The sequence below is a fragment of the Hypanus sabinus genome, chromosome 21 (assembly GCF_030144855.1).
Source record: "Hypanus sabinus isolate sHypSab1 chromosome 21, sHypSab1.hap1, whole genome shotgun sequence".
In the NCBI taxonomy this organism is placed as follows: Eukaryota; Metazoa; Chordata; class Chondrichthyes; order Myliobatiformes; family Dasyatidae; genus Hypanus; species Hypanus sabinus.
In genome coordinates, this window is record NC_082726.1 from 53,229,897 (window position 1) to 53,247,614 (window position 17,718).

Consider the following 17,718-nt stretch of genomic DNA (forward strand, 5'->3'; position numbering starts at 1 on the left):
CTGCAAGCAGTTTCAAACTTCTGGGAATGCACATCTCACACAACCTCTCATGGTCCCAGAACACATCCTACACAGCCAAGAAAGCTCACCAGCGCCTCTACTTTCTGAGGAGGCTGAAGAACTGGACTTTGCACATCCATATTCACGTCATGCTACAGATTGCATGAACAGAGCATCCTACAAGCTGCATCACTGCTTGGTACAGAATCTGCACCTCTGCAGATAGGAAGGCTCTACAACAGGTAGTCAAAACTGCCCAATGTATTACGTGCCTACCCACCATCATGAACGTATATACAGTAAGGTGTTAGAAAAGGGACCAGTAATATCATAAAGGATCCCACACACTCATGGACTGTTTGTCCCTCTCCCATCAGGGAGGAGGAGGCTACATAGCATCCATGCCAGGAACATCAGACTCAAAACAGTTACTTTGCCCAAAACAGTTACTTTGACTAATCAACACCCCCACCCACTAACTCCACCTCTACTCCGTAAATCACTTCATGTACAGCCTACTGTTACTTAATGGACATATATTCAATCTATGCGCCATAGCTATCTTATATATTTATATTTAGGTTTTTTTCAGTAGTGTTATTGTGTTTTTAATCTTTTGTGTCTTTCTTGTGTTGCAACAGATCCAGAGTAACAATTATTTTATTCTTCTTACCCTTGTGTACAGGAAATGACATCTTTAATCTTGAATCTTGAATACATGTTATTATCTTATGGCTACCAGAACTTTAGAAGTTCTATTTATTTATTACCAGCAGGCAAGATTTATTCCTAACAACATATTTATCAGCTAATAAATCAGTCTCATTAACTGCACTAAACATGTATCATTACTGCTGATGCTAACATTCTCATCGATCGAGAGATTTTCATTTTTCAAGCGCACCAGACTTTGGGTGAACAGCATTTAAAGCTCCACCATTTGGCCTTCAGACTCCTCCGTCTTAAAGTTCTAGTGATCGGGGTTCAATCCTCATCTGGGTTCGGTCTCTCTGGAAGCCTTTGACCCTGAAGGTTTCCTCCCTGTGCTCCAGGTTCATAAAAGAACAGTACAGCAGCGTACAGGCCTTTCAGTCCACAATGTTGTGCCGACCTTTTAATCGGCTACAGAACAACCTAACACTTTCCTCCTGCATCACCCTCCATTTTTCCTTCATCCATGTGCCTATCCAAGAATCTCTTAAACATCACTAATGTTTCTGCTGCTACCACCAGCCCTAGTAGCACGTTCCATGTACTCACCGCTCCCTGAGTAAAAAACCTACTTCTGATATATACCCCGCCCCCCCCCCCATACTTTTCTTCAATCACCTGAACATTATGGGCCTTTGTATTAGCTGTTTCTGCCTTTGAAAAAAGTCTTTGGCTGTCCACTCCAACAATGCCTCTTACCACTTTCACCTCCCGGTCAAATCACCTTTTACCACCCTTCACTCCAAAGAGAAAAGCCCAACCTCACTTCGACATTCTGAATGTGTACAGACTGGTAGGTTAATTGTCTGCTATTAAGTTAGTGTGTAGCTGAGTGGCGTGAATCTGGGAACAGTGGGTGGGGAATGCGGGAAGAACAAAATGGGAATAGTGCAGGATCGGAGTAAATGAATTCTTGATTGTGGCACGATGGTGCAGGGATGGTACAAATGTTTAGAATAGCACTTCACAGAGTCATGATGAAGGTTCAATTCCTGTTGCTGTCTGTAAGGAGTTTTATACACTCTTCTCGTGACAGTGTGTGCTTCCTTCAGCTGTTCTCAATTCCTCCCACTTTCCTGAAAAGGTTAAGGTTAGTAAGTTGTGGGTTTGCTCTGTTGGCACCAGAAACGAGGCGACACTTATGGGCAGCATCCCCCGCACATCCTCGAACGGTTTTGGTTGTTGATGCAAACAGTGCATTTCACTGTATGTGTTGATGTACATATGACAAATAAAGCTAATCTTGAAGATTAGATATTTATCTAATCTGTAGTCAGTCTGGTGGAGGACTGTGCCTGCACTGTATGGCTGTGATTCTGTTTCTGGTGCTGCTCCCATACATTCTGATACAACTCTGGTCCAATCTAGACTTCTGAAATTTTTGGATATTTGCCCCTTCACTAGTTCACATCTTTGTCTAGTGAAAGCACTCTGCTTTCCTAATCTCTGAATTAATTTTATAATGATAAGATCATAAAACATAGGAGCAGAATTAGGCTATTCAGCCCATTGTGTCTGCTTTGCCATTCAATTTTGGCTGATTTATTTTCCCTCTCAACCCCATCCTGTAGCCTTTGGTGCTTTTATTAATCAAGAACTGATTAACTGCCACTTTAAATATACCCAATGACTAGGCCTTCATATCCGTCTGTGGCAATAAATTCCACAAATTCACTCTCCTCTGGCTAAAGAAATTCCTCCTTGTCTTTGTTCTAAAAGGACATCCTTGAATTCTGACACTGTGCTCTCTAGCCCTAGACTCCCCCCCCCCCACTCCCCCACAGGAAACATTCGCTCCATATCCACTTTATCTAGGCCTTTCAATATTCATTAGGTTTCAGTGAGATCCCTCCTCATTCTTCTAGTAAAAGTATCAATTCTGGGGATTTATATTTTGATTGGGGCTGGTCAATTACAATGCACTTTGTGTTTTAAACAAGCTTCAGAGAGATGGGCTTTCACCTCAGCTGTGTAGATGAAAGCCAAGTACAATATATGCTAAGAAACTGTTCGAACACTGTGTCACACGGTTGCCTGACCATCAGATTTTATCTGCAGACTCTGTTCCTCCAGATAACCTTATCTAAAGGCTTTGTGTCTTTCCATAGCCCATTGTGACAGGCCGGCTAATTGAAGTGCTTAGTTTGTCAGGGAAAACAACTTTATTCCCAATTTGGCCATCCAGTGATATAATCAGCTCTTGTGATGGAGATTTCCATCTTTGGAGGAGCCAGATACTTTACCTGCCTTAGTAATTAGCTTCAGTCCTGTTTCCCAGGCCATTGAATTGAGATCTGAACCATGGACCAGACAGCGGCATCAGGTAATGGCATTGGCCCTGACATTTGCTTCATGACTAACTCACCGTGGTGCATGGATGTGGTCTTTCTAAGTCCTGCTCCCCCGACCTGGAAAACATGGCAGTCAAGTATTAACTGTTTTATCTGCCAGGGGAGTTTTCCACATCATCCTGGTAGTGGTGTTCGTTCCACCCCGGGCAAACGCAAAGGTGACACTGAAGGGGCTGAGTACTGTGAGCCGGAGTCACAAGTCAGCTCACCCTGATGCCTTCCTGATCATCGTGGACTTCAACCAAGCCAGACTGAGGAAGTCGCCGAGAAACTACTGACAGCACGTCACCCGCAGAACCAGAGAAACCAACATGATCACTGTTACGTCATCGTCAACACTCACCGTGCACCCCGACACCCGCTTTTGGGCAAATCCGATCATCTGACTGTGCTTTTGCTCCTGGAGTCGGATAACTGAAGCATCGATGGTGAGAACTGCAAAGGACGATCCAGGGAGACAGAGGTGGATGCTTTAAATCAGGTGATTGGACTCACCTTTGGATCTGAATGCCTATTCTGTGGCCGTCACTGATTTCATCAGAACCTGTGTAGGTGAGGGTGTGTTTTTGACAAGCTAAGTTCCACTGAACAAGATGCCCTGGTTGAACAAGGAGATTCACAGTCTGCTAGATCATTGAAGACTAGCAATCCAAAATCCTGTAAGAAGTCCAGGTATGGCCTATGGAAGGAGCAGACAGTGAATCCCATGTAAAATTAGAGACTTAATCAGATGCACAACGCAGTAGCAGGGTTTTCAAGTCATTACTTCCCATAAGGTGAAACCTAACAGCATAAATGGCAGTGATGTTTCACTTGTTGGTCAACTCAATTCCTTTTCTGCAAGCATTAGAAGGGAGAATAATACTACACCTGTGTGAATCCCTGTGACCCTGGTGACCCTGTGATCTCTGTCTCAGACCAGTGTTAGAACATCCTTCAAGAGGGTGAGCCCCTTGTAAGGTGTCAGGCCCCAAAGATGTACCTGGCAGGGTACTGAAAACCTATATTAACTGACTGGCTAGAGTGTTCAAGGACATCTTCACCCTCTCACTGCTGTAGTCTGAGATAATCACTAGCTTCAAAAGGGCAGTAACCATACCAGTGCCCTGGAAGAGCAGGATGAGCTGCCTGAATTGTTACCATCTAGTAGCACTGACATCTACTGTGGTAACGTGCTTTGAGGAGTTGGTTATGGCAAGGTCACAGACTCGCTGCAATCTCAATGGCTCTCCACTCTGTTTTGGAACCACTTAGACAACAGCAATACATAGTTCAGACTGCTAAATGCCCCTTTGTCAGCCTGATACTTGTTGCTCTACCAACACACCAAGATGTCCATAAGGGAATATTGCCATCTGGGTCATTCCAGGCTGCAGGAGTATGTGCTAAGGGATACACTGAAGCCTGGTGCAGTCACCACAAGGGCGTGGTGGGGAAGGATCACAGAATGGTGTTCCTCCTGTACTGGACAGGGTAGGGCTGGGTTAGGTGAGGAAGCCCCTGAATTATTGTGGAAGTATAACACCGGGCACCTCAGGAAGATGGGGCTTTTCAGCCCCGGTTGGCAGGTCTCCTAGGAGAGGGAAAACTCTGATCTCAAACTTCTGCTGTCTTACGGCTATACCTTCTCATGGGAAGGCTTCAGGAATAAACCTGAGGGAAAAATACAGAGCTGGAGTCCCTAAGGCAGTCCTACATTGAGTTCAATGCTGATTGGCAACTCCTGCGCTGTTGCTGGTACCAAACTGCCATTCTCTCTGCCATTCCTTTGGGTTCATCAGATGCATGGAGAGGGGGAGCTTGCTACATGGGCAACAGCTTGCTCTCCATATCGTCCTGCCCAGTATCTAGACAGCTAGGATACAATATCCATGGTCAACTCTGACTGACGGAGGCCTCAACTCCAAAAAATATCACCGAGGGGGCCACATGAATGTTCCAAAGGTTTTAAGAAATGTAGTGAACACTACTTAATGCACTATGTATGATTGGAAAAATGAAAAGGCATTGCACGATTTCTTCTAGTAAATAATTTTTTACAATAAATACAGTTTACTTTGCTTAAAAAAAAGAGTACAACTCGGCATTCAATAACATCATTCCTTCAGTAATAATCACCAAGCTTCTAAACCTGGGCCTCTGTACTTACATCTGCAATTGGCTTCTTAACTTCCTCATTGGAAGACCACAGTTAGTGTGGATCAAGGATAGTGTTGTATTATTAACGAAGTCACCAGAGAGACACTGAAGCTAGATGATACAGAAGTGCTTGATTCAACAAAATAAGACACTCTTAGAGGAAGAGACCTTTTCAACTGTAAAGGGGGTTTCTTCTTTTTTCTTTATTACTGTGTATGTAATCAAAAGGGTTTCTTTGTTTTGTTAACTAACAGGAATGCTAATTTACTGATAACGAGAATAGTATTCCTTTGTAAACCAAATGGGGATTAATGTTCTTTCTTCTGAGTCTGTAAGCTTTTGTTGACGGGCTTTTGGGCAGATCGGCAAGAGGGGGTTGAGAGAGAGGACGCAATGCTGTAAGCTGGGCGAGGAACGGACCCCAAGTGGGGGTCCGAGGCCAGGAGGTACTCCGAGGAGGGGGGATGAAGCTAGATGTGCTTGGTTGACCACTCAGAGGGTCCTGAGCTGCGAGTCGAGGAGTTCAGAGGGGATCGAATGGTGGCCAGAAGACTTCAATAATTGAGCTCCAACGGTTGTGCACGAAGTGGTTTGGACTTTGATAAGTTTGGCGCCTTTTCTTTATTTTTTCTCTTTATATATACTGTATCGTTATTAATCACTTAGTTATAGTAACCTTTATAAATTGTACTCATTTAATCGCTTATGGAGTACTGTCTGTTTTTGGGCAAGGCGGGGACATCACACAGCATCCACACCAGCTGATTATCCAGTTTGGCGGGGCCGAAGGCTGCTCCCCCTAGACGAGAACGAGCTGAGCGAGCCTGAGGTGACCCAGGGGGTTACACAACCCAATATTACATGACATGTTATATGCTAGAGATCACAGGTAACAGCAGGACAATTCTATAGTTATAATGTACCTACAATGCTTCCTTTGAATTACATATAATTTTCATATACCTTCTTCTATACACCCACACTCCAGACACCCAAAATGAATGTTAATCAGCATTGTCTGGTTTTCAGTCAACTGGTGTCCACATCCCCAGGAAGCTATTGTTCCAGGGCTGCATTTTAATTTTAATCTACAATCAAATATTTATGTCTGAAGATTGGTTGCTGAAGTTAATATTTGCTCCCCTAACTCTAGAATATGCCCTAACAATATTATGCCCTTCTCACTGACAATCAACACAGGCACACCCCAATGATGGGTGCATAGCCCACTGCTCTACTCTCTCTACACTGCTGACTGTGTGACTGAGCAGAGCTCTAATACCACCTATAAATTTGCCAGCAATACCACTGTATTTGGCAATATCTTAGGTGGCAACAAGGAGGCATAGAGGGGTGAGATAGATCAACTAGTAGAGTGGTGTCATAACAACCACCTTCAGAAAGAGGAGGTCAGGAAAGCATGCTCCAGTTCTCATTGAGGGGTCAGCAGTGGAAGGGTGAGTTCAAGAAGATGTGGTAAGTCATCAAGGTTTTACAAACTTCTATAGATATACAGTGGAGATCATTCTAACTGGTTGCCTCTCAACTTGGTATCGATTCCCCAGTGCACAGGGTCACAATAGGCATCACAGGCATCCATACCATCAAGGATATTGTCAAGAGGCAATGCCTCAGGAAAGCAGCATTCATCATTAGGGATCCTCACTGTCTGGAACATGCTTGCTTCTTATTACCACCATCGAGGGGAAGGTACAGGGGCCTGAAGACCCACACTCAGTGATTCAGAAGTCCATCATCAGATTTCTGAACAGTCTTTATTATCTCATTATTCCTTTCCTTTGCACTATTTATCTGTTTTGTAATTTATAGTAATTTTATATCTTTGCACCATACTGCTGCTGCAAAACAACAAATTTCCCATTATATGAGACGGTGTTAATAAACCTGTTTCTGATTCTGAGAAATGTGCAATTAAGTATGCATTCTGGAAATGGAAAATATGTAATTCATGTTTTTTTTAATCGTAAGGATATTTTATTGATTGTATTTTGTTTTCATTTGTAGGTATTTTTGCAAAATGTCAGTACTTCTATCGTGGAAGACATTCAGAGGGGAATAGGTTCATCCGTGACGACCAACTTTGAGATTGCTTATGTTAACCTTCCTGCCTGTGCCGTGTATTTTGGTAAAAAGATAACTTCTTTTCAAAATAAAGGGAAAGCAAAAAAGCACAGAGAATACAACTTCAGCCTGCTAGTGTCTTCTGCTGACTTTGCCATGCCTGTCAAGATCAACAGTTCAGTCTGGTCTGAGCAGACACATAGAAATTGACATGATTGCCTTTAAGCAGGTCCCTTGTAACGCCATGACAGACAGCTGCATGCCTGACAGGATGAGCTTCAGTGATGGATTGCTTGGTAGAACTGGGAGGTCAGAGGCCACAGCTGATGTCGAACTGAGCATGCTCATTACATCACCACAAGTTCTAAGAAGTCACATTAAGCCCTTACACCACTCATTAAGAATGACTTGTTGTTGAGTAATGGGGAAATTCTGTTGCATTTTATAGATGACCACGAACAAGAAGAAATGAGCAGTCGCACTAAACTGTAATTCCCTCTGAGTGACCAACATTATTTCGGGGATTTTATTCTGATTTATGTTTTGCTTTTGGGTCTTATTTTGATATTGGAAAGATTAAATATCAGCCCCATTAGATGAGCTCTTTTTAACTTAGATCAGTGATAACTTAGAAGACTCACAAACAAAATTGACAATTCTGGCAGGCTGGAGAGATTATACTTGTACCTCTGTGTGGTTTTGACTTCTGATGCAATGAATGAATATCCAGTCTACCTTTACCACAGTTTATTATTCTCTTAAGCTGCAGACCATTCCTAAACCATGTTGAAACACATTTTCAACACCATATTTGGTGTGCATGAGATATTTAACAGAATTTACAATTTATCCTCACTCTGAAAGGTGAAAAAAATATTTGAGGACTTTTCATTTTCTGTATTCAATGTTATTAAGTTGGGGGGTCTCATATATTTTGATAAGAGGAATTTTCAGGCAAACAAGATAATCCACAGGATTAATTTGGTATCTATCACAGTAGTTATCTATTTAGCACAGTGCTGCTTTGGATACATTTCAGGAATGGGCACATTACTATTTTATTTTTAATGGTGACTAAACCCTTCAATCTGTATACTTTTCCGCACAGCACACCATTGTGGTTTGTTTAATTTAATGCAGGAACTAAATATTTGCTTGCATGTTTTCCCTAAATAGTTTTCCTGTTCTCTTGTATTTGGTACTGAAGATTTTCCAAATACCATGTTTACAACTTATGGTAGATTCGTTGAGCACTGATGATCAAAATTTACTGTAAAGCAGATAACATGTCCAAACAATATGAAATTATTGCAAGTATATTTACATGTGCTAAGAATATTATGTTACATTGTTTTGATTTAAAAACTAACAAAGCAGAATTTATAGCTTAATTAATCTCTTTCTGACAATCCACTGCAATAATTTATGTTCCAGCTTTTTGCCAAAATTACACACATCAGTTTGTTACTGAGTTCAAATCGTCGTTTCATTGCACCAAATAAAAGCATTCACCAAAAGTGTGGGATTCTTTTTTTTTGCTCTGACCAAGATATTTGCATTGCCCCAAGTTTTTAGAATGGTGGGCCAGCTTTGGTGTTGGTGAAAGATTTCAGACACAGGGCCTGCAAGAAAATGAATCCAGGGTAGTATATTGGTGACATATATCTCCTTTGATAATAAATTTACTTTGAACTTTGAACTTTGCAACCATTTCCTGCACAATCTCTTAGATTGCTGAATCTTTTAATTTGCAGTTTTCAATTTATTTTAGTGATGTAAAAATGAAAAGATAGCGCGCATTGTTTCATTTTCAACCACATCATTTAGTTTTAGAAGTTTACTTTTAATTTTCAGTTCAGATCTGTCACATTGAACCAATTTTGGCTCCGCGTCTAAGGAAAGATGTGCTGTCCCTGGAGGTTCACAAGAATGATCCCAGGAATGAAATGAGGAGTGTTTGAAGTCGCTAGGCCTGTACTTGATGGAGTGCAGGAGGATGGGGGAGGGGAGAATCTCATTGAAACCCAGCAGACACTGAAAATGGAGAGAATATTTCCATTAGTGGGAGTGTTAGGCTACTAAAAATAAATGGATATCCCTTTATAATTGGTAAGGGGAGAAATTTCTTCAGCCAGAAAGTGGTGAATCTGTGAAATTCATTGGCACAGAGTGCTGTCGAGGCCAAGTCATTGGGAATATTTAAGGCAGAGATGGGAAGATTCTTGGTTGGTGAAGGGGTTTAGGATTATGAGGAAAAGGTGGGAGAATGGGGTCAAAAACTAAACAGCCATGATTGAATGGCAGAACAGATTTGATGGACTGAATGGCCCAATTCTGCTTCTATATCTTATAGTCTTATTTTATAATTGTGGGAGTTTGACTATCCTTTCAACTATTCCTTTAAACTTGCACTTTGACATATTTTATTGGCATGCATTCAGTCCCTTTTGCATAGTATTACGTGGGACAACATAAAGAAAGAAATTATTCCATTAATATTGTTGAGCTTTTATAGAGTTGTTACTATGGAAAACATGGCATCCAAATTGCACACATCCAGTTCCGACATAACCAGATAATGGCCATATAGTATATTTTTCTTTTTAAGATAGTAATTGGCCAAGGTTCCCTGCCTGCCCTTTGAAATATGTTGTTGGGAGTCTTAACGTCCATTTTGTTTGGAAGGCTAGAACCTTGGACTCTGCAGCTCCTGTTTGGTACCGCATGAAGTGGTTACTGAAAAATCTGCCTGTCAAACCCAAGCTGACTTACACTTGGCCCAGAAAATACTGACTCCATTCTCTTCAACAGAGGAATGGCTGTGTGGACCATTGAATTGACTTTATTTCCTATATCCTTCACATACATGAGGAGTAAAAATCTTTACGTTACATCTCCATCTAAATGTGCAATGTGCAATCACAGTGTTTTATAATGAATAGAACAGTCAATGTAACATAGAAATACACTCAAATTAGTGTGTGTTAATCAGTCTGATGGCTGGTGGAAGAAGTTGTCCCGGAGCCTGTTGGTCCTGGCTTTTATGCTGCAATACTGTTTCCTGGATGGAAGCAGATGGAATAGACCATGGTTGGGGTGACTCAGGTCCCCAATGATCCTTTGGGTCCTTATAAATGTCCTGGACCATGGGAAGTTAAACTAAGGTAAGCAGGTTGCTATTCAGATTCAATTATTTCTCACAAGTACATTAAAACGTTCAGTGAAATGTGTCATTTGTGTTAAAAACTAACACAACCTGAGGATGTGTTGGTTGCAACCTGCAAGTTTCACCACATATTGCAAAGCCAACATAGCATGCCCACAATCTTCGACAGCCAACTAATGTTCAGCATTTGGGAACTTAGTAAATGATTGGGTTTTACGTGTGCTTTCATAGACGCTTTGTAAATCTATTTTAATTGAACTTCCAAATGCTTATTTTTTTAATAGATTGATTTATTTTAAATCATTTTTGAAAGTGTTTTCTGCATTTTATTGGTTGGGTCCATTTCTCGTTGGCGTACTGTTCCACCCATTGCAAAGAGCAGTTTGATGAAGATCTGGGTGGCTTAGGTAAAGAACTTGCAGCTGGGAATCCACACAAGTTAAGTGCAAGTTTGAAGTCTAGCTGACCAGTGAACACAGACAGCACAACAGCTGCCATGAACTTCAGCTCCAATGGCCAAAACCCATTTATAGAGGGATGAGGTCTTCATACGATCTCAAGGAGAGAGAACATTCCCGAAACATAAATATTGAAACTGAAACCCTGATATTTGAATTGTACGCATCAGTCTTTGGATTTGAAACTGACCTCTGCACAAAAATATTTTGTGGATCAACTGGGACAATTGGGATGGCATGGTTCAATGGTTTCATTTGATATCATAGAATGTATATGGTATACAGCCTGAAACTCTTATTCTTTGCAGACATCCACAAAACAGAAGGAAGCCCCAAAGAATGAAGGGCAGAAAAATGTCAGACCCCCAAAGCCTCACCACCACTCTCCCAAACACAAGCAGGAGCAAAGCATCAACTGTCCCCCCAAGTGTTCCAGCATAAAGCGTCAGTGCCCACCACCCACCAAGCAAACAATAGCAAAGCCACAAAGAGACCAAGATCTAGGTCCACCTAAAACTCCAGTCAATAGCCCAGCACTTTGACATGCCTCAGGCTCTCTCTCTGGTAGCATCACTGTTAGTATAACACTATTACAGCGCCAGCGACCCGGGGTCAGTACCTCATTGTCCGTCAGGAGTCTTCTCTCCATAACCGTGTTGGCTTCCTCCAGGTGCTCCGGTTTCCTCCCACCTTCCAAAGAGGTGCAGTTTAATAGGTTAATTGCTTACATGGGTGTAATTGGGCAGCATGGGCTTGTTGGGTTAGAAAGGCCCGTTACTGTGCTGTATCAATAAGTAAATAAATAGAACCTGTTTATGATTGTCAGCTGTCCAACATGTAAAGCTAACAAAAGTAATGTTGCTTCAGCAAATGAAAAGGCATTGGTCAAGCACTAGTGGATTGTTTCTACCCTGTTGAAAAGTTTGCTAATAATAGATAATGCAAAGGAACAAATTTTCTCCTACGATTTATTTTCTGTGCTCTTGCCAAGCACAGAAGTCACTGGTGCCAATATCACTCTAGAAAGTTGGGCCCAATGTGTCATCTAAGGATCAGATTTTGCTGTGCACACTGATTACTTATTCATGTTCAATTCATTTCATTAAGGACTTCCTTACAACAAAATCATTGTTTCTTGAAGGTATTGAGAAATATCCAAACAAAAGTGAAGAATGCTTCCATTTATTCTAAATCCTTTAATTATGTAGTGTGCCAGATCTAATGTTAGCTTAAGGCAACACACTCGAAGAACAGTGTTCCATTGAATGTTGTGTGTCTGGTGAACAAAATAGAACAGGAAATACACAATTAGGTGCTCCTTTCATTTGGGTTTGACTCTCTTAAACGATGCAATGGAGATATTTACACTCACTCCCAGCTATGGCAAAAGGTCTCTGAGTCATTCATATCACATTGAAAAAGAGCAGGAGGAGGCCAGTGAGCCTTTACATCCTGTTCTCCTCATTCAGAAATCCACACTGCTCCCTCCAGTTCCCTTCCTCACTTCCTTCCCTTTGTTCCATGGTTCACTGTCCTCTCCAATCAGATTCCATCTTCTTCAGCCCTTTGTCCCTTCCACCTATCAGCTCCCAGCATCCTTCAGCATTTTGTATGTTGCTGTCACTCAGTGAGGTAATTTTTCATCTGAATACAGTTTATACTCTGTGTTCCTATTAACACATGGTAAGACATCACCCTCTTACTTATTAATTCTCTCTCTCTCTCTCTCTCTCTCATTTTTTATATATATATACACATATTCAAAGATTTTTCTTCAGTCAGAAAGTGAAAGTGTTCCAAATACTGGCAGTTCTCTGAGGGGAAAAATTACCTCATCTCTACTCTATTTTTAAACACTACTAAATCCTCCCATGAGGAGCCATCCTGATTCAGCCTGTCAAAGCTCTGAAGGAATTTGTATACTTCACTCAAATCCACCCTTATCCTCCTGACCTGCAAAGGAAGCCTAACCTATCCAACTTTTTCTCAAGAGACAATCAACCCATTCCAGGTATTAGTCCAGCAAACCTTCTCTGAATTTCCATCATACTAACATTCTGAAATGGGAACAATACTGTACGCTGTACTCAAGATTTAGTCTAATCGATGTCCCATGTAATTGAAGCATAACCTTACCTTCCTAATCAAATCCTCTATCAAAAATGATAACATACTGTTAGCATGACTAACTGTTTGTTACAACTACATACCAACCTTTAGTGAACTGTGCACTAGGACACAGAGATCTCTCTGAGATGCAGAGCACTGTAACAACGTATTACAGAATATGCTTTCTCATTTTTCCTATTAACTTAGATATTTGTACATATCTCTACTTCATAATCCATTTGCCAGGTTTTTTGCTCACTGGTCTAGTCTTTCTACATCCTTTTGTATCCTCTTTGTTTCACTTTACAACTTAAACTTTATTCCCAGAGGACAGACAATGGAGACTGCAGGTGATTCAAGTCCAAGTTTAGTTGTCATTCAACTATGTAGATGTACATAGCTAAATGAAACAGTGGTCCTCTGTAAGCAGGACACAAAATATAGTACAGTACACAGGTATCCCCCACCACCAGATTCAAGGACAGTTATTACCCTACAACCATCAGGCTCCTGAACCAACGTTGATAACTTCACTCACCTCAATGCTGATCTGATTCCACCATTGATAGTCTCAATTTCAAGGAGTCTACAACTCAGCATTATTTATTTATTTATTATTTACACAGACTGTCATCTTTTGCATATTGGTTGTTCGTCAGCCTTTGTTATTTATAGTTTTTCATAAATTCTATTGTATTTCTTTATTTTCCTGTAAATACCTGCAAGAAAACAAATCTCAGTACAGTATATGGTGACATATATGTACTTTGATAATAAACTTACTTTAAACTTTGGTGTGGAATAAAATTGCCAAACATTGGAAGCAGGTGAAACAGCAACTTTGGAGGAAAAAAGTGTATGCCAGCATTTCAGGTCGAGACCCTGCCTTGGTATAGAGATGGAAGAGGAAAGATTGCCTCTTTATAATAGGAGTGGGACGAAGACGAGGAGGTGATAGGTAGAACCTGCTGGGGGTGGGGATGATGGGCAGATGGAATCACATGCAGAGGGGGGAGAGGATGGGAAAAATAAAGGGATGAGTGTGTGTGTGGCTGGAGGAGAGCACCAGGGGTGTGTGAAATCAGAAAATTCAATGTTCATACCATTGGCTCCGAAATGGGAATAGAAGACATTGTTCCACCAAGTTGCACTTAGCAATGGAGAATGTTCAGGAGCCAAAAGATCATTGTGGGGAATGGGAAGGAGAGTTAAAGATAGAGGTGTACAAATTGATGAGGCATAGATCGAGTGGACAGCCAAAGGCTTCGTTCCCGGGCCGGAAATGGCTGATTTGAGAGGGCATAACTTTACAGTATTTGGAGGAAAGTTTGTGGAGGGGGATGTCAAAGATAGGTATTTTACACAGTGGTAGCTGCATGGCACAGGCCGCCTGATGTGGTGGTAGAGACAAATACATTAGTGATATTTAAGAGAACATAGGCACATGGATGAAAGAAAAAATTAAGGGCTATGTGGGAGGGAAGGTTTAAATTGATTTTTAGAATCGATTAAGTGGTTAGCACAACACTGTGAGCTGAAGGGCATGTACTGACTCAAAGTTCAATTCTATGACACGCAGCGCATCGTTTGAGATGGCCAGGGTGATCAGAGTGCAGATGTTCTGCAAGGTGGTCCCCTCATCTATCTTCGTACTCACCATCGTGGAGAAGGCCGTATAGTGAACACTGTGCAGCAGACCCGGCTGGGAGAGGTGCGGGGAATCTCGGCCTCACCTGGAATGGCTGCTTAGGTCCCCGGATTGTGGTGAGGAATGAGGTGCAGGGACAAGTGCTTCTCCTCCTTCAGCTGCAGGGAAAGTGTAGGAGAGAAGGTGGGTGGACCAGGGAATCACAGAGAGGGTCGTCTCTGCAGAAAGGGAGGTGTCTGTTTGGCAGAAGACATTCCATTTATGCCCATTAGCCATTCAATCCTCTGTCCATATAAATATATTCTCTGCACTAGAAGATTCTATTTTTCACAAGAACCTTTGATGTGGGACTTATTAAGAGCATATGTTATATCACCTTTGCACCTTACTATTCTGACATCAGGCAATCCATAATTTCACAGTTGCTCCACCAGTATCTCATCCTGTCTAAATGAAGGGTCTCAACCCAAAATATCTGTCCTCCGCAGATGATGCCTGATTTACTGAGTTCTTCCAACAGATATCAGCATCTGTAGTCTGATGTGTCTACATCTGATTTGTTGATCTTCTGCATTTGCTGAAGTAATTTAATTTAATAGGTCACTACTTGATCTAGGATTCTATGATCCTCTGTTCAAATTTCAAATTCAAAGTTCAAAGTTCATTTATTATGTATTAATCTGGGCCTGGAGCAAGTCACAGGATGGCATGGTCTAGGCCTGGAGCCTTTCATAGCAGTGGTACCTGAGTCCTGGTCTGAGGTACAATACACTGTTTAGACAACTTAAATGCCAATTTCACTCACTTTCTGTGATCTTCACTCTTCTCTCTAGGGCACAGCCTTTCGCTGTTCCGTTGTTTGATCAATTTAAACGCAAGCCTAGATAAACTGGAAAGACATGGTGTCAGCATCCAAGGTGAAAGCCAATTTCACTCATTCTCCATGGTGCTGAGGTTAAGAAGACAGCCCTGGCTGCTATGTTCTATGTCCGCTAATCTGATGAACTGAAAAGTAAGGCTTTGGGCTTACTCCAAGTTGCCCCGAGTTTTGGATCTGAGGACTCAATTTTGGTTGGAAATGTTGTTGTTTGCTTCAATTGTTTGCATGATTTATAGTTTTTTTTTCTTCTCTTGCACAGCGAATATTGGTCTTCTATTTTTACTTTTTTCTCTTCTTTTATTTGGGTTAATTTGGGTTTCTTGATTTGTGGCTGCCTGTGAGCAAGCAAATCTCAAGGTTGTATCATTCATACATTCTTTGATAATAAATGTGCTTGCATCTTGAATTATATAACCTTGAGATTGGTCTGCTTACAGGCAGCCACAAAATAATAAACCAGAAAGAACCCATTTTTTTAAAAAGGCCAACACACAATGCAGAAAGAGAGAAACAAACAACAACAATCTGAACAAAAGTGAGTCCATAGACCCGAATCCAGACCAGGCCAAAAGTCTCAACCTCAGTTCATCAGACAGCAAATTATCGCCAAGCTCACAGACAGGACACAACCTCGGCCTTACTGTTCCGACTGGTGCAAATGATCCAGAGCAGCGAGCAGACCGGCCAGCCTGAACCTTGCCTCTGGTCCCGACACCCTGCCTTTTCAGTCCATCCCGCTCAGCATTTAAATTGTCCGAACACCTGGTCATACCCCACACTACTATAAGATTTTAAGCAGAATCAAATGCCTAATACCAGGGGGCAAGCATTGAAGGTTGAGAGGGCAAAGGTTCAAAATGAATGTCAGGGGTAATTTTTTTTATTCAGAGAGTGGTGGATGACTGGAATGTGCTGCCTGGTATGGTGGTGGAGGTAAATACATACCAGAGACTTTTAACAGACGTTTAGATAGGCACGTGAATATGAGGAAGAAGGAGGGATAGGGACATTGTGTAAGTAGGGGGAATTAGTTTTTTTTGGTGGGGGGAGTGTTTGGTTTACCTCTTAGCTGGTTCAGTACATTGTGGGCTGAAGAGCTTTTTCCTGTGTTGTACAGTTCTAAGTTCTATGTTCTAAATTAGCTGAAAAAAATGCAGAAGACAAATACAAAATCAAAGATACAGTGTGTTTTTTTTAAAGTATAAACATTGGACTTGGCTATAAATTCCTCTTCAATGCTGCTGAAAACTCTGAGGAAAAGTTAGGCATTTGATTTTCATCTCCCCGAGCTCATGAATTGCTCATGTGGGTGCTAATTTGGCCAAATATTTCCACTGCTACCAGGATTAGAATGACCTTCTCCAACTTTTAGTTCATAATTCTCGATATGGGGAATATTCCAGTGAAATGGAAGGAAGTGAGCATTAAGGAACTCATGTGCATTTGAGATGCGCTCATCAGACCTGGGAAGCAGCATATCACAAAGGTCAAAAATAGCCCGGCACAAAATATTTTGTAGCTCTGTTTCCTAGGAGAAAAACTGCACATTTTGACATGGCTTTTTTTTTTAAATACATGGTCATTACTGCATTCATTTCCAAATGACCGTGTTCATTTGTCCACAATTTGATATGTTTGGAGGATACTTGCAATGACAGTTGGAAGAGGGAGCCATAAGAACTTTTGCTCCCCACCCCCCCCTCCCCACCCCCCCCCCTTTACAAAATGTCATCTTTTCCATGGCCGGGATATAGAAGCGTCCTAATGAAAAGAGCAGACGTTTAAAAGTTTCTGACAGATGTCAAGGAGGCTGCCATTGAGCCAGTGCTCCTGATGTGGCTCAAGATGACAGCGTCAGAGGCTTGAGAGCTGGCTGCGGGACATTCCGAGTTTGGTGTGTGTCGCATTCGATCCTTGTTCACTGGATGCAAGAAGGAGGGAGGAAGGTGGTGGGAGGGTTGTGGGGGTGGGGGGCTGGCTTAGTACCTTTATTTTTATTATATTTATATTACCTTTATTTTCCATCATCCTCCGGGCTGCGGACTTCAGCACAGGGTGACAGATATGAACAGGTAGAAAAATCTGTTGAAAGCAATAAGTGAACCAAGCTCTGACATTCAGATTGATAGCACAAGGTGTCTGAGTATTTGGATCAAGTGAGATGTTCTCACTAA

At 41.6% G+C, this 17,718-nt stretch overlaps 1 protein-coding gene across 3 annotated transcripts in view; it reads left to right on the forward strand.

Annotated features, from left to right (window-relative positions):
• The window catches only part of lrmda (leucine rich melanocyte differentiation associated), a 1,063,446-nt gene extending 1,054,652 nt beyond the window's left edge, over positions 1-8,794 (forward strand). For all 3 annotated transcript variants that reach the window (XM_059946545.1, XM_059946546.1, XM_059946547.1), the window contains one exon: positions 7,227-8,794. In XM_059946545.1, the coding sequence (XP_059802528.1) occupies positions 7,227-7,306 (80 nt within the window). In that variant the 3' untranslated portion in view covers positions 7,307-8,794. The remainder of the gene's footprint in view (positions 1-7,226) is intronic.
• The last annotated feature ends 8,924 nt before the right edge of the window (positions 8,795-17,718 follow it).